Source organism: Talpa europaea (genome assembly GCF_964194135.1).
Source record: "Talpa europaea genome assembly, chromosome: 10".
NCBI classification, from domain to species: domain Eukaryota; kingdom Metazoa; phylum Chordata; class Mammalia; order Eulipotyphla; family Talpidae; genus Talpa; species Talpa europaea.
This window is the reverse complement of record NC_140077.1, coordinates 74,014,838-74,040,718: the sequence shown is the minus strand read 5'-3', so window position 1 is coordinate 74,040,718 and position 25,881 is coordinate 74,014,838. Positions and strand designations below refer to the sequence as shown.

Below are 25,881 nucleotides of genomic sequence, written 5' to 3'. Positions count from 1 at the left end.
CACAGCCTTTGCAGAAAAAAAGAACGGAACACTTTGTTCACTGAAAGAATGAATGTTGCTTGAGCAAGAGCTGCTAAATGGGGTTTCCGATGTGCGAGCTTGTCTTGGGGGAGATGGTGGTGATTAGGCACACACAGCCATGGGTGGTGTCCCATCCAGAACCCGAGGCATGGGTGACGGGGCCATAGGGACAGCAGGCCTGAGCCGGTGCCCAAGGTGAGGCCCATGTACCCCGGTACAGCCCATGGGCCTTGGCTGCCGTGGCCGCGGTGCTGTCATCTGTCTCGCTGTTTCCCCAGAGTCTGCTGTCCCTGCAGAGCTAGATGCTCGAATTATCCGGAAGTCCCCAGGCCTTCTCTCAAGGTGTGGAGCCTCAGGAGGCGTGTCCTGGGGCTGAGAGCATGAGGCCCGAATGTGTTTGCTGAGACTTGCATGTGGGCCACAGGCTTTCTTGGTGAAGCCACTTCCCAACTCCTGGTTCTTTCTTGTACCACTTCCCCATCTAATCGCTGATCTGACTCTTAGGCCCCTGCAGTGGAACTGAAGCAGGAGAAGGAAGAGGAATAAGATGCTTTTTCTGAGTCCCCAGAGACCCGAGGGTGCAGTATGAGGCCCACTTTGAGAGGAGGAACACCAGGGGCTCAAGGATGTGTGGAGGCTGATACTGGAAATGCCTTTAAGAGGGACCCCAGAAACCATCAGTTTGTGGCTGAATGCTCCGGCTGGCAGAACTCCCTGGAAGCCCATTCACTCATTCATTCATTCAGCCACAGCAGCAATACTGAGCAGCAGCCTGCTCTGTGCCAGGTTCTGTGCTGAATATTCCACATACAATAATGTGTTCGTTCTCACAACCAGGAGACATTGATGCTCTCAGCCTCCTTTCTCAAAAAGAGTCTGAAGTGTAAAGTGGTTCATTCTTTTTTTTTTCACATTTTATTTAAATTTTATTTTTTATATTCCCCATACAATTACAACCCCCTTATTTTGACCCCAAGCCCTCCTTTCTCCGCCCCCCCACCCCGATAGAGAGTCTCTGGTTCATAGTTGTTTGTTGATTTTGATATTTTCTTTCTTATAGTTATTCTTTTTCCTGGTCCCTTATTTAAGTTTTCTAGATTCCTGCTATGAGTGAGACCATCTGGTATTTTTCTTTTTCTTTCTGGCTTATTTCACTGAGCATGATTCCTTCCAGCGCCATCCATGTTGCTGCAAATTGCATGTGTTTATCTTTTTTGAATGCTGAGTAATATTCCATGGTGTGTATGTACCACATCTTCTTGATCCAGTCATCTATTTTTGGGCATTTGGGTTGTTTCCAAAGCTTAGCTATTGTAAACAGTGCTGTTATAAACATAGGGGTGCAGGTGCTCTTTGGAATTAATGTTTCTGTGTCCTTTGGGTAAATACCTAGGAGTGGAATTGCTGGATCATATGGAAGCTCTATGTTTAGTAGGTCCAGAAATCTCCACACAGCTCTTCATAGTGGTTGGACCAGTTTGCACTCCCACCAACAGTGCAGGAGAGTTCCTTTTTCTCCACACCCTCGCCAACATTTGTTGTTGCTAGTTTTTTAATATGTGTCTTTCTCACTGGTGTGAGATGGTATCTCATGGTAGTTTTTTTTTTTTTTAAAGATGTATTTATTTATGCATACAAGAGCTGGGGTACAGGCCAGAGGTGTGGGGGATGAGAGGATTCACCAGAGGCAGAGTGGGAAACAGAACAGGCAAAGTGGATGAAGTACGCTGCTGAGGGGATCAGCAGGTTTTAAGGGCGAGTCAGAAGAAGAGGTCTGCTGCACCATATGGGTAGCTCCCTGGTGGGCCGGAGGATTGAACTGCGGATAGCTTCATAGGTTGCGTCTTAACCCCTTGCGCCACCAGGGAGGCCCCCTCATTGTTGTTTTGATTTGCATTTCCCTGATTGCAAGTGATGTTGAACATTTTTTCATATGCCTGGTGGACATTTGCATTTCCTTAAAGTGGTTCATTCTTCAGCACTCATTGGGCTACTCCTGGAACAGATGGGATTGGGGGACTTTGCCTCCAACTTACTTGCTTTGGTTTGTCTCATTCACTCTCTGGGCCACACTAGTGGTCCCTTTCTAGGTAAAGTAGTGGGTCTAGATGACCCGTTGGCCCCTCTGTGCCGCTGGTAAGAGGGTGCTGGGTTTGGACCCACTGCCAGGTCTCCAGCGCCTGCACAGTACCATATAGCACAGGGGCCCCAGGCTCCGCTTGTCACCAGGCCACCCCAGCACTGGCAGCGGGGATGCCGGGCAAAGGGGAGATTTCATACCTGCGTGGTAAACAGTGTTTTCAGGCCCTTCCTACCTGTCCTTTCCCCTCTGTGGTGTCCTCTCTCTGGCTCCTCCTGGGCTGGTAGGGGACAGCAAGGGTCTGCAGGCGTTAACAGAGCAGCACTTCACTCTGCTGCTCCAGAGGAAATGAGGGGGCTCTTGGGTTCTGGGTTCTGCCAGGAAGGGAATGGAGCGCAGAGGCTCAGCCAGATAGCAGGGGTGCGAGTGTGGGGGTTTTCTGGGTAAATTCAGGTCCTTAGAACCTGTCCAGCTCTGTGGGGTCTCGTGTTTCCACTGCTCCAAGTGAGGGAAGAGACACATCCTCCTGCTTTAGGTCTCTCTCATCTCCTTTCCAGAATCTTCTGTAGCAGATCTTTAATCATAGATGATCTTTTAATTTAAAAAAATTGGTATTGGAATCTCCATTTTACATAGGAAGAAAGTAGGTTTTGAGAGGTTGAATCTTTACCCCCAAGTTTCCAAGTGTGTCCTCGTTTCTTTAGACTAATTTTCTTTCGCCCATGTCTCAAGGCGAAAACAACTTGAATCCTGTAAGCAGCGAAGACCGTGGCAGATCTGTCTTAGCTGGACCGGATCCTGTTATCTGGGGTGGGGGAGAACTGCCAGGGCATAGCTAGTAGATGAAAAGATAAGAGTTTGGGCACTGTGAGGCCTGGGTTCAGATGCCATCTCCACTGGGCCTTGGGGAGGCAGGGGAATGAGCTGAGAGCTCCTCACCCAGCGCGCTTGGCCAAGTAAGTGCTCTGTCCTGCCTCCCCTTCCTTTGGTGAATGTTCAGGGCTTCCCTCAAAGGGAGGCCTTGGATTAGGCCATCAGCCCCACTGTGCCATCTTGCTGTGTGCTGAGTTGGTCACTGGGAGACAAGGACAGGCCCTGCAGCTGCCTGTTGGGGTGCTGCTGAGGGGGTAGGGGGGACATAGCACCAGGGCCTGAGCAAGGAGAAGGCCCCAAGAAGAGAGTCCTGGGGTGCTCTGACCTTGCCTTGACTTTGCGCAGGCCAGGGGAAGTGCACATCCTGTTGGGAACCTGGACAGCACTTCCGTGCTGTCCCCAGCTCCATGCTGTCCCCTGCTCCACACTTTCCCTCTGGCTCCTCTCCGGTTCTCCTCCTGGACTCAGGTGCCTCCGAGGCCTGAGACCCAGAAAGGAACGTTAAGTGGGAGGAAGCAGCTATAGTCTCTCAGGCTTCTTCTGAGCTTCATGCCCTTGGCCTGGGTGGTCAGCCTTGCTGTGGGCCAGGTGGGGTGGGGGTGCTTCCTTCTCTCACCGGCTGGAAGAGAGGAGCCCTGTGTTTGCCAAGGCTCTGTCTGGCTTGTGTTGGCTGCTCTGCCAAGCAGTGACCACCTTGGCCAGCCCAGGATCAGCCCAGGATGGGGGGCTGGGCTGGACCAGACCTGGCCGCATGACCTGGATCTGATATGCCCAGGGCAGAGAGGGTGAGGGGGGCCTCTCAGGAAAGCTTTGTCCCAACCAAGACTGCAGCCGGCCCAGCTCCCAGCTCTGAGTAAACATCAGAGATAGGATCGGGCGTAGCCAGGAAGGGTGGCAGGGTGCGGCCTGGGAGAAGAATGGCAGGATGTGGCACCAGGGCACCATTCTGGGCACCCACGCCTCTGGCTATTGTTAAGGCTGCCTGAGGCTCTCAGGTCTCAAGGGGCTTTGAGAGGAAGTGACGTTTCCCTGGGACTCAGCCCTGTGTGTGGATCTTCCCTGGCAGCACCCCTCAGCACCACCCACTCAGGGCCAGTCTGGGAGGTGGGGGAGCCTGCATGAGGGTTTGGTGTGTGCCCAGGGGAAGGGTGGTCCGGAGGGTCTGCCTCTCTGTCCAGGCTGTCTTCCTGTGCCCCGAGTCTGAGTCTGAGTCACCCGTCATGCTCCGATGACTGGAATTTATCTGTCTTTATCTGTATCTTGATATTGGGGGTGGGGGCTGTTGCCTGGAGGGAGGAAGGACTGAGAGTGAAAACTCCTTTGATTCCAATCCAGTGGGCTGGGAGGGTCTTGGCAGGTCGGGGAGAGGAGGTGGCTGACTAGTGGTTTGGGGTAGAAAAGGGGACCTGTGTCTGGAAGTGCTTTGGGGCCTGTGGGGGTAGAGGGGCTGGAGAGGGTCCGTTGTGGAGGAGGCACAGGAGACTCACACCTGTTGTTTTCAGGGTGGCTCAGAGGAGCTCAGGGGGGCAGGGCAGGTGCTTCTCTCTGCCAGTACCTTGGCGCTGAAATCGGGGCGAACTTGCAAAGACTCACTTTAAGGGGGAGCGTGGCCGGAACCCTCTCCCCCAGGGCCTTCACCTCTTCCCAGAGCCCAGGTGAGGTCCAGGTGGGACGGCAGCGGTGGGAACTGTGGACTGGGTTCCCAAGAAGGGACTGGGGGTCCGGGCAGGGATGCTGTCCCCTCCGACCCTACTCGACCAGCTGCCTGAACTCAGCTTCTCTGGCTTCAGTCTCTACTTAAAAATATGAATTAGGCTGGGCGAGGGGGAGGAGTTCACACAGGAGCATTGCCACTGTGATGGGGAGGCCCGTGGAGTGTTCTGTGGGCTTGTGGCCTCTGACCAGGTCTCCAGTAGGAACTGGGGGACCCTGATTCATATCTCCTGTGCGGCTCTGGGCCTCTGGGAGAGGAGAGGTTGATCTTTAAAGCGTCCCAAGGAACCACACAAGAAGGAGCGAGGGAAATGGGAGGTTTTATTTTAGTCTCTGAAAAAGAAGAAAAGACTTAAGGGAAGATTTCCACAGGTATGGAAAATGCTTCTTACTGTCCTAAGGTATAAACAAAAGAGATGGACACCTTGGTGCAGGGAGGGGGTGGTTTAGGTCACTCATAGGATTTAGATGCCAGGAAGAGGCCTGGGAGGACACTGGATGTGAGAGGGGAGGGCGTGGGCACGATACCTTGGAGAGCAAGCCTCTGATAAGAGGGTGGCTGCCTCATGTTAGGTCTGCCATGTGCCTTGTGGGCGAGCACGATCGTGCTCTCTGAATGCAGTACAGCTGTTTCATGAGCACCTACTATGCTCCGGGCCCTGTGCTGTGCTGGGGGTGGGCTGCAATGATGAGCAAAGGCAGGCCTGCTTCCACAGGGGAGGGCTGGGTGAGTTCTCAGGCTGCTACTGGGCGAGTCAGAAGTAGATTAAGCATGTGAGGGTGTCATTACCACCTGTGTGATAAGTGCTTTGAAGGCCAAGCTCAGGGCCATGAGAATGTAAGGGGGTGAGTGTTAATGGAAGGCTCCTTCTCAACCACCCCACTCTGGGGGCACCCTATATTATTTAACCTTCACAGCACCCGCAAAACATGGGTAATTATACCCATTATATGGACGGGGAGACAGAGGCTTAGGGTTAACTATTGTGCCGAAGGTCCCACGGGTCAGCTGGTGCAGGGATTTGGACTTGGGTGGTTGAACCCCCAAACTGTGAGTGCTCTGAACCATCCCATTGAACACACCCATCCCCTAGTTTCCCTCATTTTACAGACAGAGCCTGCAGGGGTGAAGCAGGTGTTATAGAGCAACCCCGATATTAAACGGGTTCTCTCCCTGTCCTATAACACAGGGACCCAGCTGCGGAAGGACAGCAGGGACCAGGCATGCTGATGCCTCACCGCCACATCATTCTGTCCCTTATTCATTTCATTTGTCACACGTGGATTTTGCTCCCTACTCTGGGAAAAAGCGGGGAGAGTTAGGGTTCAGAGCCTGGTCCTATAGCTCTTCAGAGAGACTTTTGTCTGTCTGGCCTCTAGGCTGTGACAGGACAGAGAAAGCAATCTTTCCTGAGCAGGCTGTGTGGGGAGGCTGGAGGGGAAGCCAGAGGTGACCAGGATCCTCTTCCCAAAAGGGGACCCAGGCCTGAGCTGTTGCTTCTCCATCAACAAATGGGCCCCAGGGACCAGAGGCAGAGCAAGACAGACGCCATGGTCAGGGGCCTGGCTACCTGGCGGCACCAGGGGTCACCATGCAGCTTTGTTACCAGGTATGGCGCCTGAGGCCAGGAGGAGCAGGGGCACCCAGGAGGCAGGCTCCCCTGTGTAAAGATAATCCACAGGGCTTGACGGGGGGTACTCTTGGGGGTTCAGTGTGAGTAGAAAAGACCATCACAGCTGAAAGAACGTGGTCCAACAGAAATATGAACAGCACACTTTAAAAAATTTTCTTACGTCATTATTCATTTTTGCACAGGAATTGCTTTCTTGCACGAACTACACTCTTTTTTTTTTTTTTAATAGAGGCATGTTTATTTATTTATTTGTTTGTTTGCTTGTTTGTTTATACATGCACTGGGTACAGTCAGAAGTGCGGGAGGGTGAGAGAATTCACCAGAGCCAAAGCGCGGAGCAGAGCAGGCAGAAGGACCGAAGTACACTGCTGAGGGGAGCAGCCGGCAGCAGGAGAGGTCTGCGCGCCATGCGGGACCCTCCTCCGGTGGCCGGGGAGCAGCCGGGGATCGAACCGGCGCTGCAGAGGCTGCGGGCAGCTTTGCAACCCAGCGCTCAACTGCTGCGCCACCGGGGAGGCCCCGAACTACACTCTTAAGGGTACTTTTTCTAGTAGCTCCTTCAAGAAGTGTAAAAAGAAACAAGCAAAATTAATTTTAATGTATTTAATTTAACTGAACATGTTCAAGTCATACAGTTTCAGCATGTGATCAATAACCAGTTATTAAGGAGCATGGCCAAACCGCGGTTTGGGACAGTTCCTTTAGACCGGCCGTGGTGCATGCTCCCCCGGGCCACACCAGCGAGCTGCCGGGCTGGGCAGCACCGTCCAGGGCAGGTACCCACCCTGCCTCCGCCTCGGCTCAGGCCGGGGGGATGGGCGGGCGGGCGCAGCAAGTCACCTGGCAAGGTGGCCGCCAAGTCCCCCCAGGCCTCTGTGGCAGCTCGGCTGACCTTAAGTCTCTGGGCTGCCTGGGGAAGGAAGGCGCGGAGGTAGGAGCTGGAAGGCCACCGAGTTGGGACAGAAAGGAGAAAACCCCCAGGCCCACGTCCAGGGCCGGAGGCGACCTGGTGGCCCGCCCGCGCCCACGCGGAGCAGCGGGTGTGGGGAGCGAGCGGTGGCGCAGAGCCGGGCCGGGATCAGAAGCCCACAGCCCGCATTGTTCGCCTGTCACACTTCCTTTGGCTTTATTGCCTTTGTCCAACACCCTATTGTCTGGTTTCCTTTTGTCCCCCTTTCAGCGATGCTGCCTTTTATTTTCCAGCCAGCCTGGTTGTTTTCGTTTCTTTTGTCTGAAGTTCCTGAGAGGAAGGTTTTATTTTCAGCGGTTTGATTAATTCACAGCTTGAGCCCGGGGTTTGTTTGTTATGTAATTGCTGCCCTCAGCTTCAGGATAATGCCCCCTCCCCAGCGCCCCCTGCTCCGCACCCCTCCCTGTGCCCGGATGGGCTGGGCCGAGCTGCCTGCTTCCTGGAGGCCTTCCAGGTCCCTGGGCGGTGGGAGGAGACTCAGAGCCAGACAGCCCCGGGGCCAACTGGGCCGGGGTCTCCATTTGATGCCCCTCACCCTGCAGTGCCCTGTCCTAGCTTCCAGGCCATCTTCCAGGGCCTTTTGAAAGTGGCAGGAGAGCCTAGTGCGGTCTGATCTGTAGGGTGGTATCTTATTCAACTATAATGCTCTTTAGGGTATTTAATTAATGTACATGAACTGGGTGGTGCAGAGCACCTGGCCTTCCTTATTCATTGTTGTTACAAAACATTTTATTGTGCAGACTTGTGCAGTAGGCAGATAGTCACCTGCACCTTGCATCTAAGAGCTGTTTCACTGTATCTCTTTTTTGGCTTCCACCTCCCCCAATTTAATGCCATGTTAAAAACTATTAATTTTATTTGTTTAATCACTTACTCTTGTTAAAAATATCTTGTTAAAAACTTTTTTAAAAGATTTATTTATTTATGCATACAAGAACTGGGGTAGAGGTCCAAGTTGCAGGGGGAGAGAGGATTCACCAGAGACAGAGTGGGGAGCAGAACAGGCAGACTGACCGAAATACACTGCTGAGGGGAGCAGCGGGAGAGTCAGGAGAGGTCTGCTGTGCCATGTGGGTCAGCTCCCTGGCCGGGGATCGAACTCGTGCTGCAGTGGCTGTGGATGTCTCCACAGTGCTGTGTCTTAATCCCCTTGCGCCACCAGGGAGTTCCCTCTTGTTAAAAACTTTTAAGAACATTATTTAGCAAGTCTTGTTAAGAAGATCCCCATACCACCACCTCCAGACATTTTGATTTGTGGGCCATCACTGACTTTGCCTCTCAAATAAGTCCCCAGACCACACTGAGATTGTGGGTCCTGGTGCTCTATTCCAACTAGCCGTGGCATAACAAACACCACATGGGGATTCACTGGTGCCACACACCATTCTCAGAAAGACGACTCCTCCACAGTCCTTCCTCCTGCCCATTTTACAGATGAGGAAGCTGAACTGATAAGGTTAAATAACCTGCTCAAGGTAGCCCAGTGATTGGTGGGGGAGCCGTGGCAGGCCCCACCTCTTATCTCCATGACTCTGGAGGGTGGGCCGGTGAGCCGGTGGGCCGGTGAGCCATGGTGAGCCATGGTGAGCCATGGTGAGCCATGGTGAGCCATGGTGAGCCGTGGGCCTCTGCTGCTCCGGCCTGAGACTGCATGGCTAATCCAAGCTGTTCCTTGGGAACCAGGGGTTACTCTGCTTCTTAGAAGCCCCAGGGAGTGGTGGGACGGCAGGGAGGCAGAGTCTGCTTCAGCCAGGATTTGCAAATGCCTGATAGTTTTCTGAAAGCCACTCATCTCTCTACTTGTTTATTTTCCCACGTTTGGCAGATTGATGGCAAAGTGAAGAAAGCTGAAAAAAAAATTTCACTTTTGTTTCTAAGAAAAACAAAAAAAAAGTATTTTGTGAAGAGTATTGGTACGTGTTTTGGTACATGGTTTCCATTTTGGGTTTCCCTTTTGGGAAATAGCAGGGAGTGGTGAGGACTAGGGCAAATTGGTCTGGCCAGAGGAGCACCTGCTTCTGATTCCACTTGTAGGTTACCACAGACCAACTTCAAGAGACGTAAATCCAGAGTGTATGTGATATTCCATGTTGGTAACTAATTGCAAATATGAACACACACACGTATATAAGCACGAGTCATGTATTATATACCTGGCTTTATTGTACTTATTTTTTAAAAAAAGGAACAAAATTACATCCTGTGTGCATGTGCCTGTTTGGACTGGGGAGAGGGAAGGGCAGGATAGGATCACCCTGCTGGGCCTCAGGACTTACTCATCTGCTCTTTGCCCACAGGATGTCCATGAGGAGTCCTGGCTCTGCCCAGCTAGCCCTGGATGGTGCTGGCACCATGGTGAACTGTACCGTCAAGTCAGAGGGGAAGAAGGAACTCTGCCATGAGGCCCCCCAGGGCGCGACAGCCACAGCTGAACCCCAGCCTGGAGACTCAGCCCGGGCCCCGCAGGATGGTGCAGACCCCCAAGCTCCAGCTCAGGTGCCTAGCACTTTCCCAGGGGTACTGGGTCAGTGTCCCCTCCTGATCTCCGTAGCCCATACCCCAGGGCTCTGCCCACCATTGGGCCAGGTGGACACTTACTCCCCAGCGGGGCAGAGAACAGGCAGAACCATTCCTCTCTGGGCAGGACTCAAGTGAATGGAGAGGGCCTGCCAGGGTCATCCTGGCTGGACACCAGGCCATCGTCCTGTGCTCACTCATCTGATGTTAGCGGCTCACCAGGTGTGTCCCTGGTGGGCGAGTCGGAGGGGCAGGATCAACAGTTCAAAGATTGACGTAAAGGTCATCTACCAGCTTTCTCATATGGTTTGAGGAAAGCAGCCTTCTTATCCAAGCCAGAGTTAAATCGCTGTTAAAGGCAATTCCGTTCCTCCTCCCTAAAGCAAGGAGCGGCCAGGATGCTCGTGGCTCTTCAGAGCGCCATGATTCTGTGCAGAGATGCCAAAAGGAAACACGAGCCCGAATAAGAAGAGTTTTAGGGTTCTGGGGCGGGAGCCAACCTGGAGAAATACGGGAGGGAATTAGGAGGTGGGGTGGGGTAGATCCTGGTAGATTCAGGCCCCACGCCAGGCCTTCAGGAGTGGAGAGGACGCAGAGGAAAGAGGGTACTGTAGGTTACTGTGTCTCAGCAGGGTGGGTGGGGGCCCAGGAGTGGGTGCCTGGCAGGACTAATTCATTGCTGGCTTTTGGCAGTGCCAGCCTCACCACACTCATCAAGCCCCACCACCCCAGCTGCAGTCCTAGGACAGGGTGGGGATTAGGATGTCTCCTCTCGGAAGACAAGTTAGGGGCAGGGATGCTCAGGGACTCTTGTGGATCAAGCACCTTGTGAATCCCCAAGCTGGGGCTGGAACCAGGTCTCAAACTTCTGTCCTTTCGATATGTCCAGCAAAGTCAGAGCAAAGGTGGGGAGGGAGGGTCCTGGGGGTGGACTCAGGAGGCCCGTCTCAGGGATGGTTGGCCTGCCTTGCAGTCAGCCCCCTTCTTGGGGGTGACAGTGACATTCTGTGTGTCTTGCAGGATTGCAGCTCCCCGGAGAGCAGGGGGTCCCCAGAACCCAGGAGACCAGGAGGCTCTGAGGTGGCCTCTGGAAGCCAGGAGAAGCTGGACTTCAACCGAAATTTGAAGGCAGGTAAGCTGCCTCCCCAGCCAGAGGCAGGCACCTGTGGTGAGGTCTTGGGACAGCTGCCACAGCTCTTTGTATCTTCCAGTTGTGCCTGCCATTGAGAAGCTGCTGTCCAGTGACTGGAAGGAGAGATTTCTGGGAAGGAGCGCTGTGGAAACCAAAGATGTCAAAGGTGAAGGCTGTGTGGGCAGGCAGGGCAGGGATGCCTGGGCCCCTTTCCCTTCTCCAGGCCTGGCCACGCAGCCAGGGTAGGTGGGGCAATTATTGGAGCTCTTAGTTCCCCCATACCTCACCTGTGCTACTTCAGCTCCTGCCTAGCCCTAGAGGTCAGCAGCCCCCTCACCCAGGGACCAGGCCTCAGGCCTGCTTCAACCCCATGTAGGCAAGGCCTGGTAGGAGTCACATCTCATGGATATGGGTTTGGGCTCTTACCAGGGACCTGTGACCTTGGGTAGGTCATTGCCATTTCCCAGATCTAACTATAAAATGAGCTGAACGTGCCCTTATTCTTCACTGATGATACTAATTCTAGGCCACCGGGCCTCACTAAGTGAGCGGAAGTGGTTATTAAAGGGCTGCTGCTTGGATGCATCAAGGTGTTCATTACCCTGCAAGGCTGAGTCACAACCACAGAGGGAACTGCAAACAGTGCAGGCGCGCGGGCCCACCCCACCAACCCAGTGAGAACCCTGCAGCTGGAGGCCTTTTCCAAAGGCTCCTTGGGTGACCCTGTGCAATGGGCCGCAGCCTTAGTTCACTGCGGCGTTTGACCTCAGCTACCTGGGAGGGCAGGAGCACACTGACGTTTGCTGATCGAGGACCATGCACCAGGTCCTGGGCGAAGAGCTTTGCACTCATTGTCTCCTTCAGTCCTCTCAGCAACCCTGTGATGTGACCGTTATTGGGGTCATTTATATATTAGAAAAATGAAAGTGCAGAGAAGTTGGTAACTTGTCCAACAGGTCACAGGTGGACAGTGTTGAAATTTGAATCCAGGTCTGTCCTGCTCCCAAGTCTGCATGTCCCACGGCTGTCCTGTGGGATGCCTGGGAATGGAGGCCAGGAGGCCATCTGGGACTGAGACCCCTGCTGCGAGCATTATCAGGGCCTGGAGTCAGTGACCAGTAGTGGCCATTGGGGTCAGTGGCCAGTGGTGGAAATTTCTAGGGCCAGCTAGTGGTCAGGTAGCAAGATCCCTGCAGGGGTCTTGTCTCAATTTGACTCACAGCCTGACAGACCTGGGGTGGAGCAGGTGCTCAGGAAGTGTTCGATGGTGGGTGGTGCCTGGAGAGATGAACAGAAATTCTCAGTGCGACTGTTTCCCTGTGGAGCAGGGACCCAGGAGAGCCTGGCAGAGAAGGAGCTCCAGCTTCTGGTCATGATCCACCAGCTGTCCACCCTGCGGGACCAGCTCCTCACGGCCCACTCGGAGCAGAAGAACATGGCTGCCATGCTCTTCGAGAAGCAGCAGCAGCAGATGGAGCTGGCCCGGCAGCAGCAGGAACAGGTGGGCTGGGAGATGCTGGGCTTTCTTTCCAGGGAGGCATCTGTCAGGACCTGGAGAGAAGCACTTGTGTTGGGCCTAGCCAGTGCAGGCTGAGGGGTCTGGCGGGGGTGGGGGGCTGGCAGAGGTGGGGTCCCACCTCTGGCTGTTGGGAAGCCCTGGTGGGGGGATGTGGGGTTTAGGGGTATGAGGGGCTCTGAACAAGGGCAGCTGGCTACTCCCTGCCCATGCACCATCCCTGGACTCTGAGGGGAGGATGAGCTCCCCACAAAAGGAAAATGAATTCTGAGGATAAACTGGTTTTGCCTGCTCTCCTCTGCAGCTTGCATTAGCAGGGAGATCTGGGGTGTGGGGACCCGGGCCTAATGTCCATGTCTCCCTTTGGCTACTCTTTTCTACCAGATTGCTAAGCAGCAGCAGCAGCTGATTCAGCAACAGCATAAGATCAACCTCCTTCAACAGCAGATACAGGTAAAAAGAGGGGCAAGCTGGGTCAGGGGTGGCAGGAAGTTCAGGGACACCAGCCTGGAGAGGGGAAGGAGGGCCCAGTTGCTCAGGTCTGCAGCCCATTTCTGCTCTAGCCCCCTCCTCTGTTTTCTTCCCTGTTTTAAGGGAGGGACCAGAATATCTTCCTTCCCAGTGGGGACCTGAAGGCTGGTGGCAGGGACCCACGGAGGTGGCATGGCATCTTTTGAAAACTGTCTCTGCCCCAGGCTCTGGACCTCCCTCTCTGTCCAGGAGTGGCCACAGTTGGGTAGTTGTGCGGGCCCCACGGACTCACATAGCATCTCTCTGCTCCCAGCAGGTCAACATGCCTTATGTCATGATCCCGGCCTTCCCCCCGAGCCACCAGCCTCTGCCTGTCACCCCTGACTCCCAGCTGGCTCTGCCCATTCAGCCTATCCCCTGCAAGCCAGGTGAGTGTGGGGGCGACTGCTGCTGCTGAGCCCTCCTGAGGTTGGGAGGGAAGGAGCCAGAACCCCCCTCCATAATTTGCGGTGTGGTCTTTCTGGGGCCGCCCAGTGGAAGAACAATCCCATCTTCATCCACTGGGATGAAGTATGTTGGAAACTAGGATGTGCTTTCCAGATGTAAGCAGATGTGGCACATTTATTGTGCCATAATATTTTTCTCCATTCTCAAAATTTATTTGTTTTTTTATTCCTTTTTGATTCCTTTCTTGGGGTTCTGTACCAGAATATTTATGTGTAGAACATCATCTGCGGTGTGCCCATCTCCCCAATTCACCCTCTCCCTCTTTCCCTGATGGGTGACCCTACCTTCACACCCTCTCTGGCAGCAGCATGTGTCAGGGGGGAGGAAGAGCAGGTAGACTTAGAGCTCAAGGGATGGACAGTCTGGGCAGGGAGCAGGGTACCAATTATGGGGGGTCCGGAGAGGTCTTTTTTTAAGATTTATTTATTTATGCATACAAGAGCTGGGGTACAGGCCAGAGATGCAAGGGGTGAGAGGACTCACCAGAGACAGTGGGGAACAGAACAGGCAGACTGACTGAAATACACTGCTGAGGGGAGCAGCGGGCGAGACAGCAGAGGACTGCTGCGCCATGTGGGTTGCTCCCTGGCTGGCTGGGGATCGAACTCGTATTGCAGAGGCTGTGGATTGCTTCATAGTGCAGTGCTTAACCCCTTGCGCCACCAGGGAGGCCCAGTGGAGAGGTCTCTTGAGGGAGTGGTGCTTGATTGGTCTTGGGAGAGTGAACTTGTGAGGGGGATGCTGGGGGCTGGGGCCGGAGGGCAGAGGGCGGGGGGATGGCCATCTAGGCAGAGACTCTGGACCCTGAGGCAGGGAGTCGCAACGGGGTGCTGGAGTTGAGGGGAGAGAGGGGTTGCAGGATGGGTTGTGGGCGCTGGCTGGGAAAGGTAGATAGGGCCAGGTGAGGAGCTGATTTTTTGTCTTGTGAGCTTGACTGTTCCAGGAGAGCGTGGGTTGTCGCTTGTGTGTCTGACAGTCCTGAGGGAGGGCTGGGGAGGAGATGCTGGTGACAGGGGATGATGACCTGAGCCAGGGCAGTGATGGTGGGACAGAGCGAGAATCAGAAGTTAGGCCGAGGCCATTGATTCCCTGGGAAATGTCACAGAGGCAGGGCAGAGGGGCTGCCATCTTGCTCCAGGGGTGAGGACAGCTTTTCAGTTAACCTCCACTCCTCCACTGTTCCACTCGAGAGAAAAGGCAGGAGGGTCCACCGGCTGAGTTCTGCGGAGCCCCAGGCACCCTTCCCTGACCAGCCCTACTCTCTGCTCTGCATTCCAGCATGGGGAAGGGGACATGCGAGGGCCTGAGAGAACCAGGCACTACCTAGAAGGATGTTTCTGGGGCCAGGGACTGGAAAGGGGAGGTCCACTTTGTGGACAAGGGAGGCAGGAAATAAGTTGTAGAAGACCTGGACTGGCCCAGCTGCTGCTGACTATTCCAGAACACTAGCAAGCGGGGGCCCGCAGCCTCCAGGTGTGCCTTCCCAAAGCTGCATGAATCGTGCCTGTCCCTGAGCTCACCTTGCCCACCCTCCAGCTCCACCTGCCCACCCGGCAGACGCTAGCCCACTCTCCACACACACACTCACACGCACACCCCGGAACATACTTCTCCAACACACTACCCAGACAGCCCACCCCCTCCGGCCTTGGTAGTGATCTCTGCCACCTGCATGGGCAGCTCCTCCATGCTGGGTCTTATTGAGGGCAGAGGTCGGCTAAGGAGAAGGGGCATATAGAGGGGGACAGAATGGCTGTGGCTTCTAGAGGACTGGGGTTCAGACCCCCAGGCTCCCATTTCTTAACCAGCGGGCAGCCCATCTTGCTTCTCCAGGTCTGTCTCTATGGGGTAATGACCCCAGCTCTGCTGCCTGTGGCACCCTCGGTGTTGCTGGGAGGGAATGCGCGGGGGGAGGGTATCCTACAAAAGCTGCTGCTTTTGTGCCTTGCATATAGAAGGCACCCCTAGAATGGATAGGTGGCACCACCATTGGGTTGCAGCTCGGTCATCTGTGGGCTGGGATGGGCAGGAGATCCTTGGCCACACATGGGGGCTAGGAGGACAGTGGTGGGAAGCCAGGCGGGCCTGCTCTGCGCCTCTGTCCACGTTGCTGCTGGACTTCGGCAAGCAGGGTGTGTGCTGTTCTGTGCTCATCCAGGGCTTTTCTCCTTGCCGCCCTTTCCATAGTGGAGTATCCGCTGCAGTTGCTGCACAGCCCCCCTGCCCCGGTGGTGAAGAGGCCGGGGGCCATGGCTGGCCACCACCCCCTGCAGGTACGGCCCCCCTCCAGCCCAGCCGCCTCCAGAATGTGATGGCTACTGCCTGCCCAGGGGCCCCTCCCCCTTCACTTTTTCCCACTGTCTTCTTTCCTGTCTCCTGCCCTGGATATGCTGGTTTCTGTCACCCTCTGTCCCCTTCATCCCTCTGGGGATGTCATGTCTCCTTTGGTGTCCTCTGACTCTCTGGGTCTCCCTCAGGAGCCCTCCCAGCCCCTGAACCTAACAGCCAAGCCCAAGGCCCCCGAGCTGCCGAACACCTCCAGCTCCCCCAGCCTGAAGATGAGCAACTGTGGGCCCCGCCCCCCCAGCCATGGGGCCTCCACACGGGACCTGCAGTCCAGTCCTCCCAGCCTGCCTCTGGGTAAGCTTCCTGCCTCCCACACCTTTCCCCAGGGCCCTCTTGTGGGGGAGAGTCAAGGGGGTGATCTGAGTGTGTCCCTTTCCCTGCGTGGGTTAGTTCTTGGAAGGCAAGGGCCGAGGCTTGCTGTCTTCGCCCCTTTTAGTTCTCAGCATCCAATGTCTGAGAAAACCCCCTTCCTACTCTGCCACCACATCAGACCAGGCAGTGCCAGCATGAGAGATTCAGAGATTGTGAAATGCACAATTTCAGGGGATGCCATGCTCCTTCCTAGTCTGACTGGCACTGCACAACAGCCAATGCAAAGGGTGCCCCCTTGGGGACGCACAGTGCAACCGCCCTGGCAGGGGCAAGAGGGAGCACCCACTGAGCTAGCACATGGGGCATGGCAGCAGTGGCTGACCCCGCAGCTCCCTACCCCCCTTAGGCTTCCTTGGTGAAGGGGATGCTGTCACCAAAGCCATCCAGGATGCTCGCCAGCTGCTGCACAACCACAGCGGGGCCTTGGAAAGCTCCCCCAACACCCCTTTCCGAAAGGTATGTGCCCCCACTCCCCTGCACTGGAAGCAGGGAACAGGCCGTGACCAGGGGTGGGAGATAGTTTGACACCCCCAAAGGGAGGTGGGGGAGCAAGTGGGGCAGCACAGAGGGGCTGATGTGCTGGCTGCCTCTGTCAACCCCAGGACCTCATTGGCCTCGACACCTCCCCCACCAAGGAGCGGCTGGAGGAGAACTGTGTGCATCCCCTGGAGGAGGCCATGCTGGGCTGCGATATGGACGGTGAGTGAGGCTCTGCACACGGGCTGACGGGCAGGAGGCCCTGCACTTCCCCCAGGGCCAGGGTGAGCAGGCTTGAGACAGCTCCGAGCCACTCTGCTTCAGTCAGTCTGTGGAGTCTTTTTCTGTGTCTGCCCCTTGTCAGTCTGTGGGTCCCTGGCTGCAGGGGTGGTGGGGGTGGGGGGGCGCCTCCTCACCACTACCTAGTGGTCAAGTAGGGGGTGTTACTGCTGCCTGCCCTGGGGGGATTCTCCTTCCCTGGACTGGCTGCCCCAGCTGAGTCCACCCCTTTCCCCAAGGCTCCCGCCACTTCCCGGAGTCCCGGAACAGCAGCCACATCAAGAGGCCCATGAACGCCTTTATGGTGTGGGCCAAGGACGAGCGGAGAAAGATCCTTCAAGCCTTCCCTGACATGCACAACTCTAGTATCAGCAAGATCCTTGGTAAGAGCCGGTGAGCGGGACCCCCGGGAGCCTGGTGCTCTAAGAGCCATCGCCCTGCAGGCCCTGGTCTGGGTCAGCTGGGTCTGCTCAGGGCTTGCAGGATGATGAGCAAAGCCTTGCTGAACCCCATCAGGGATCTGCTGGGGTATGGGATCTTGCACCCCATCAGGGATCTGCTGGTTCCTGGGTCTTATACCATTATGGGGCTGCACCCAAGAACTCTAAGGGAGGAGAGAAAGAATCTTTTAGCTGACCTGATCTCTCCCTAACTTGTTCCACTGTTTGCCCAGACCCTGGCGCTGACTGTTAGGAAAAAGGAGCTCCTACCCTTGGATTGTCAGTAGAAAGGTTTTGCAAAATACATGTCCTGATGGGAGGTCAAGGAGGACCGGGGGCCAGACGGTAGGACTAAAAGAGAAGGCTCCTGCAGTGTCTTATCATCAACTCCAGAATGGGGTGTTTGGTCCTAAGTAGAGAGCCAGACTGTGGCCCTGCTGGTGGCTGCCTGTTTGTTCACACAAATCAAGCAGACCAAAGGCCTGGATGTTGCTGGGTGGTCTCGGACGGGGTGGGTGCTGCATCTTAGGCTGGCAGTTGGATGTCACATACATACCAGCTTCATTCTTTCATTAACTCCATCTCCAAGGAGCACTCACATTGGGCCAGGCCCTTGCTAAGTGCTTGCACCTATATCTGGGGACCAAAACTGTCTCAGGGCCTTGTGATCTGAGGGGCTTGGGGTGGTTGGCAGAGAGCACAGTCCTGACTGCCTGCCCCGGCCCAGGCTCCCGCTGGAAGTCCATGACCAACCAGGAGAAGCAGCCCTACTACGAGGAGCAGGCGAGGCTGAGCAGGCAGCACCTGGAGAAGTACCCTGACTACAAGTACAAGCCACGGCCCAAGCGCACCTGCATCGTGGAGGGCAAGCGGCTGCGGGTGGGCGAGTACAAGGCCCTGATGAGGACCCGGCGCCAGGACGCCCGGCAGAGCTACGTGGCCCCGTGAGCAGCCCGCCCCGGGAGCTGAGGCTGCGTGCGTGCGTGCGTGCATGCGTGCGGCCCGCGTATAGCTGGGAGTCTGTGTGCTTTGCCTGTTGGCTCCAGGGCACCTATGGGGGTCGCAGGCACTTGTGGGGACATCATCTGTGTGATGGCAGGGGTGACTGGCTGGTGGTACCTTGTGGCTCAGGATAAAGATTTGTGACTGAGAAATGAGGAGAGAAATGTGCCTGTGAATCCTGTTTCTGGCAATGCAGTAAAAATCCAGGGGGGCTAAAAACCAAGGTACCCTCATATCGGTACCAAGGCCCCCTGGTGGAATCCTTTCAACAAGAGCCCACTGGGGCTTTTAAAATATACAGTTCCTAAGAATGGGATTCACACGCTCGTCCAGGAATGGAAGCTGTGGGAGCTTCCCGGGGACCGCCCGGGGGCTGTTGCCTACAGTGAATATGGCCACCAGAAGGCTGGGGCAGCCAGGGCATGTGTCTCAGAGCCACAGGGCATCAGATGTGAGGACCCTGTGAGGGGCAGGGGTGGGGCCGGGCTTGGAGTGAAGTGAGGGTGCCTCCCTAACCATGCCTCCTTCTGTCCCTCAGCCCCCAGGCTGGCCAGGTGCAGATGAGCAGCTCGGATGTCCTGTACCCTCGGGTGGCGGGCATGCCACTGGCACAGCCCCTGGTGGAGCACTACGTGCCCCGAAGCCTGGACCCCAACATGCCTGTCATTGTCAACACCTGCAGCCTGCGGGAGGAGGGCGAGGGCACGGAGGACCGGCACTCGGTGGCCGATGGCGAGATGTACCGGTACAGCGAGGACGAGGACTCAGAGGGCGAGGAAAAGAGCGACGGGGAGCTGGTGGTGCTCACAGACTGACCCCGGCCCAGCCGGTGGGCACAGCAGCCCCCCTGGACTCTGTTGGTACTTGGACTTGGCGTGCTCGGGAGCTGGGCATAGCTGTGCACTTGTAGATACATTCAGAAGGGAGGATGCCCCCTCCCCACCATACCTGCAGGCACACCTGAGGAGTTAGGGCCTGGGTGGGCAGGGCCTGTATGGTGGGGATGGGCTGAGCTGGCTGAGCGCCTTGGCCCTCGGGATTCATGGCCAGGCACTGTCTGACCCTTCTCCCCTGCAGATTTACCCACCCTAGGGCCTGGCAGCTCTCGACCTGTACCCTGAGGTCACATGCTTTGTCCTGGCAGGACCAGTCACCATGGGACCAACACTCCTCCCCCACCCTACCCCATTCCTCTATCACCAAGATCACTTTGGTCCGGCTGTCCCTCACTATCTAGCTATCTGCTGCCAAGCCCGTTGTGCCTCTGGCTGCTGCATGTGTGTGTGTGTACACACGTGCACTTGCGTGTGCATTTTCATCTGTTCATTCATTGCACAAGATATTTATTGAGTGCCCACTGTGTGCCAGGCGCCGACGCTGAGTTCCTGTGGGTGTGTCCCTTGATGCCATTCTTGCTTCTCTGGGGGCCTTTCTCTGCTTCTCTTTGTCCCCAAATTGCTACCTCTTTGTCAGTCTGGGTGTCTCAGGTTCTGTGCGTCCTGTGTGCGTTTTTCTGTGTCCTTGTCTCTCTGCAGGGCCCTTTATGTCTCACCCCCCTTTCCTGTCTCCTGCCCCTTAAATACCCACTGCTCACTCTGGGTCTCTGTAGGCCCCAGGTCCACCCCTGGGCCCACCAGCCCTCCCCATGCCCCCCTCCCCGACTCTGCCAGTCGGTTCCCACAGAGCCATTTTTAGCTTGGAGCAGCATGGGAATGTGCTCAGCCTCTGAGGGGCTCTCTCTGTCCTGATGGCCCAGCCCTGGCCCCAACCTGAGTGCCAGAAGCCCTGGGCGGCCTACTCTCCACCCATGCAAGCAGGGGTGGGAGGGCTTCCCCTTCTTGGAAGGGCTTGGTGAAGACTCAGGCTTCCTCCCCACCCTCCCTGCCCGCCCCCTCCTGCCTCTGTGTGTGTGTGGGGGGCCTTGCCTCACTCCTGATCACAGTTCACCAGTTAATTGTCCTAAGAAAATCAAATCCCATTGGTATCTGACTCCAAAGATCCCGAACAGCCCTTGGGTCAGGGTGGGAAAGGAATCCCATGGGGTATGTATGGAGTCTGTGCCTGCCCCCACCTTCTGCCATTCCCAAGGCCCAACTTCTCTGCAGGCTGTTTCTTTTTTTATGACTGTAAACATAGATAGTGCTTTATTTTGTTAATAATAAGATAATGATGAGTAACTTAACCAGCACATTTCTCCTGTTTACACTCCGGGAATTTTTTTGTTTTCTGTTGGCATAATAAAGACAGACCATTTCAGAGTCTGGCCCTTGCAGGGGAGGGGGGGGTTTGTGTGGTGTGGGGCCTGGCCCAAGTCCAGAATTCCGGAAGGAGCAGCCAGCCCAGGCACCACTGCCCTCTGGCGGCAGCTGGAGGGAGCTTCAGGTGTGGGGCCTGGTCGGAAACTTCAGGCAAGGGAGACCCAGACCCGGGGTGGAGGGACCTACCTAGGTGCACACTGAATGAGTGAGGCCTGCCTTAAGGATTAAGCCAGACCTCACCCCTGAGTGCTCACCCAAGTCTAAGGAGGGAGGCTCTGGTAAGAGCACTGCAGTAAGTCAGGAAACCTGGGTTCTCCGCAGAGGCAGCCACGTGGCGAGGGTGGCGACTGCCAAGGCTCCCCTTTGGGCTTCTTTGGCCTCATCTGACAACAGGGAGGTTCCCGCTTAGCTTTTGAGAGAAGGAACTCAACCTGCTGCTCTCTCTAAAAGTTATAGGAAAAGGCTCACTAGGTACCCCAAGCCCCATTTAAGTCCCCCAAGATACCAACCCATGAAATATGGTCTCTGTGTGATCCAGACTCTACCTGTGGCCTTATACTCTGAATGAGGATTTCAGAGACTGCTTACCACACTAGATAACAGTCCATCAGCTCCGAAAGAACTGGAAGACAGGCCAAAATTCTCAAAATGCATATTATTAACAAGCAATTTAAAGACAAATCTTGTGGATAAAAAAATTAACCCATTAGGGCCTCCCCGGTGGCGCAGCAGGTTGAGCGCCGTGCTGTGAAGCTGTCTGCAGCCTCTGCAGCGCAGGTTTGATTCCCAGCTGGCCAGGGAGAAACCAGTGTGGCACGGCAGACCTCTCCTGCCTCACCCGCTGCTCCCCTCAGCAGTATCTTTGGTCCTTCTGCCTGTTCTGTTACCCGCTCTGTCTCTGGTGAAGCCTCTCACCCTCCCGCGCCTCTGGCCTGTACCCCAGTTCTTGTATAAATAAATAAATCTTAAAAAAAAAATTAACCCATTAGTATGGAATAGGGGCAGCAAAGCCAATTGGCAATTCTTGTGAATAAGTTACACCTGGATAGGATTAATAAAGGTCTGTGTTTTCAACAAGGGAGGTGAATGGCCAGCGTACGTCATACAGGCCTGGTTCCGGGTATATCATGCCAGGTCTGGCCCTCAATAGAAAAGGCCATTGTCACAGTGGAGTGACCCAGAGGCAGGTATCCTGCGTAGAAGAGGACTGGAGGGAGCCCAGCGGTCATGTCCTCAGAGGAATGGTTGAAAGGGCCGGGGATGTTTTGGCCAGAGAACAGGAAACTGGGGTAGGACAGAAAGTACAAGGTCACCTTCAAAGCTGTCTGGTGAGCAATGTATATTCTTTTTTTTTTTTTAGCCACACTTTATTTTTGTTTTTTTTTAATATTAATTCTTTTAATTTTTTTTACATCATTGTTCATTTTTAAACAATATTTGCTTCCCCCCACCCCATCAGGTGTAGTCCCCACAGTTTCCTTCCCCAATGCACCCGTGCACCATCACCTCAGTCCCCGTGCTCCTCCCTCCCTCCCTCTGATCCCTCTCCAGCAACGTATACTCTATGTAACTCATGAGGCAGAACCTGACCTCTCAATTGAAGTCTCAAAGATTAGTATTTTTAGTTTAACAGCTTTTTGTCAAAGGTATTCAAAAGTGGTAGTGATCTTCCCAGCACAGTTTTTTGTTTTTTTTTTAAAGATTTATTTATTCATGCATACAAGAGCTGGGGTACAGGCCAGAGGTGTGGAGGGTTGAGAGGATTCACCAGAGACAGAGTGGGGAGCAGAACAGGCAGACTGACTGAAATACACTGCTGAGGGGAGCAGTGGGCGAGTCAGGAGAGGTCTGCTGCATCATGTGGGTAGCTCCCTGGCCGGGGATCCACCTGGTGCTGCAGTGGCTGGGGACAGCTTCATAGGTTGAGTCTTAACCCCTTGTGCCACCAGGGCAGCCTTCCCTCCCAACCCCAGGAGTTAATTCAAGCAGAGGCTTCTGAATGCTGGAAAAGGGATTCCTATCCTGGAAGGGGTGAGTGTGGGGTGGAGGAGAAGGTAGGTGTGGTTGATTGCAAGGAGTGAAGGTTTCCCAAGAGTTAGAGGCTCTATCTTTTGATCTAGGAAAGTATCTTGGATGCAGGCCACATCCCACCCGGCCTGGCCTCCGGAAGGCTGGGCCTCCTATCCTTTGCCCCTCTCTGTCCCCTGGATTGAACCGGGCTAGGGAAGAGACGCCGGCTGGCCGCAACACCTGCCCCCTAGTGGTCACGTGGAGAGGCACTCGTTTCATTATGCACTGTCCATCTCCCCTCACCCCCACTCTGTTCTAAACCAAATCCCGCCAGTCCAGTCAGGACGCTCCTGGCCAGGCTCACCCTTACCCCCCGTTGCCATGTCCTCGAGGCCCCAGGAGCTGAGGCCAGAATTGCCCACCTCCCTCTCTGGCGGCCTTTATCCTGCCCTCATCCCAGCTGCTGAGACTTGGTCCCCAGGTCTGGTGCCCTGGGGCCCCATGCTCCAGGAGTAGCCGGATGGGGTCAGGTTGTTGGCAGGCCGGGAAAGGAATGTCCTGGTCATTACCAGGAAGGACGGCACAAGCTTGTTTTCTGCCCGCTCTGTGCTGTCTGACCCTCCCAAAGGCACCTGCCAGGGAGAACTTTACTTGGAGCTCCAGCTGAGTGTCTGAGAGAGGCCGGGGGAGTGGAGCCCAGGTAAGCTCAGGCCTGGTTCTCTCAGGAGGGCAGGGTTTGGGTTAGTCTGGGGTGGCCATGAGTCACTGGGACAGACTTAGTGGGGGGAGGGGTGTGCCTCCCCACCCCCACCTGCCCTCTTCCAGGAGAAGTGGAGAATAAGGCTGCTTTCTCAGCACCTATAAGTTAGCTCCTGTGTGGGTGGGGGCTGGGGCCTTAGGGGCACAGCTGGTAAGGGGCCCTGTCCTACATTTCTCTGCTCACCACCCCAACACTGGCTTCCACGCTTACCTTCAGCAAGGGGCTGAAGGCTTGTGAGTTGGTTGCATGGCGGGCATGGCAGAAAGTGCAGCCCAAGTGCACGCCAACATCAAGGCCCTAGGAGGCTATTTCACAGTGGTTATGTCTGCTCTCACTCCAGAGGTGGGTCTGAGGAACAGGAGGGTGGGTGTTGCCACTGAGTCCACTGAGAAGCCAGGCCCTCAGATGACCACCTGACCCCACCGACGGCCCTTGGGGTCCTACCTGCTGACACTGGCCACCATCGCTCTGCCCAGACACATACTTCCCCCCACCAGCACCCTGCCTGGGCTCAGTTTTGCTAACTATCAGGGCAGCCACACCAGATCACCATGACCTTGAAGAAGGCCCCAGCTGCTAGTGCCAGCTCAGCTCCAGTGGTTGCCATGGCACCCTGGTACTTTTGCAGACAAAAGCCAAACCGCCAGCGTCCACCTGGCAAGCAGCCCCTGAAGGGCCGCTGCTGCCCCTGATGCTCCTGGCACCTTCCGGAGGGTCCTGGGGTGGCTGCTGTCCTGCATCCCATCCTGGAAGTGCAGTTGTGGGGATGCACCCTGCTCACCTTTGTGTTTTTTTTTTTTTTTTTAAGATTTATTTATTTATGCAAGAACTGGGGCACAGGAGGGTAAGAGAATTCACCAGAGACAGAGTGGGGAGCAGAACAGGCAGACAGACCAAAGACATTGCTGAGGGGAGCAGTGGGCAGGTCTGCTGCGCCATGTGGGTTTCTTCCTGGCTGGCCGGGAATCGAACCTGTGCTGCAGAGGCTGCGGAGAGCTTCACAGCGCGGCGCTCAACCCTCTGTGCCACCAGGGAGGCCCACCTTTTCATTTCTGAGCTCCCCTCCCTCTGGCCTTCTGAGAAAGTGACAGGTTACTTCCCAGAAATCACCCTGGCCTGCTTTGGGGCTGCTTGCTCAGCTCACATCCCCTCCCCCCAGTCAGGGTGACCAAGGAGAAGCAAGCACCGCTGTCAGGGCCATGTCACTGGTAACCCAGGTTCCCAGAACCCTGGACCCACAGCCTAGTGCTTCTAAGCAGCCCACTCCCAGGCACCTCATTCCAGCAAGGTGGTCAAGGGCATCAGCTGTAAAGCCAGCCCTACCAAGGTTATCCCAAGCAAGGGGCTGAAGGCTTGTGAGCTGGTTGCATGGCAGGCATGGCAGAAAGTGCAGCCTAAGGAGATCCTCCAAGATGGGCCAGACACCCCTCCATCCGTGGAATCCTCATGAGCGGGACTCAGACACAGTGGTCCAGAAATGGCCATTTTTAATGCAGAAAACCACGATAATTTACAAATGAATCAATGTATGGGTCAGAACCAAGGGGCCCCCCAGGGCTGTGAGGGATCCGAAGGAGATGGAGAGCTCAGCCAGCACCTTCACAGCTGATCCTACACAGGCTGTCAGGGGCCAGCCCACTGCTGGGGGGCTCTGTCCTTACCTCCCAATAGTCACTCCCAGGACCTCGGAAGTGAGGGCCTGGTGGCGGGGGAGGGGACAGGTGGAGGTTGCTGGCCGCCCTACCCGGCTGCTGCTACTCTGCCAGGCCATAGCATAAGCAGAGCAGGGCTCTGGGGGCCCAGGACGTCACCACTCCCTGCCGTCTCAGCAGGCTGCAGAGGGACAGAGCATGAGCACAAAGGAAAAGGGGCACCCAGGGCAGCCCGTGTCCTTGGCCTGAGTCTGGGGGGCGGGGGTGGTTTGATTGGATCTGGCTTGGTGTGAGGGAGGGATCACAGATGAGGCGGCTGCTGGTGGAGCCGGCATGCCCGATGCTAGACCACTCCCCGAGATAGGTACATCCATCGGTCAGAGCTGGCATGATGCTGGTTTGGGCTCAGCACCTCCCACAAGGGGCATGCAGGGGGAGAAGGACTGGGGGCTCAGGGCACTGGAGGTAGAAAGGAGCCCTCCCTACTCCCCCCCCTTCCCCAAGCCAGGAAGGTCAAAGACATGTCTAAGGCAGCCCAGATGCCAGCAGGCTTGAGGCTGGGAGTGCTGGGCTTCCCAGGGTTGATTGTGGTCCCGTCCTGGCTGGCTACAGGCACTTCCCCCCAAGTCTGGTGAGGTGAAGGGGACCCCTAGAGTTGGGTCCTATCAGCCCCTCCAAACAAGAATGTGATCTCCAGCAGCATCCACCAGGGCTGGTGGCACAGGCAGAGCCTTCTTCCTGGGCACCTGCCTGTCCCCTCTCCCACCTCCAAGGGTGTGGCCCCCACAGCAGAGGGGAGCCTGGAGAACAGCTCAGACCAGGCCGGTGGGGAGGGGAGGACGGGGAGCTGG

The 25,881-nt window shown here is 55.7% G+C and overlaps 1 protein-coding gene across 4 annotated transcripts; it reads left to right on the top strand.

The window, feature by feature from the left end:
- Positions 1-9,536: 9,536 nt before the first annotated feature.
- SOX13 (SRY-box transcription factor 13) lies at positions 9,537-19,165 on the top strand (the record flags this gene model as incomplete). 4 transcript variants are annotated; one of them, XM_084245993.1, is made up of 13 exons in its annotated part: positions 9,537-9,787; positions 10,829-10,940; positions 11,020-11,106; positions 12,269-12,441; positions 12,841-12,909; positions 13,244-13,355; positions 15,622-15,707; positions 15,912-16,074; positions 16,499-16,608; positions 16,755-16,851; positions 17,148-17,291; positions 18,076-18,292; positions 18,889-19,165. In XM_084245993.1, exons 1-13 carry the CDS (start codon positions 9,590-9,592, stop codon positions 19,163-19,165), a joined length of 1,845 nt encoding a protein of 614 aa, XP_084102119.1. In that variant the 5' UTR covers positions 9,537-9,589. The 4 variants fall into 4 exon arrangements, with proteins under 4 accessions (XP_084102119.1, XP_084102118.1, XP_084102117.1 ...); XM_084245992.1 differs by having other exon boundaries at positions 12,245-12,441; XM_084245991.1 differs by having other exon boundaries at positions 9,537-9,808; positions 13,241-13,355.
- Positions 19,166-25,881: the final 6,716 nt, after the last annotated feature.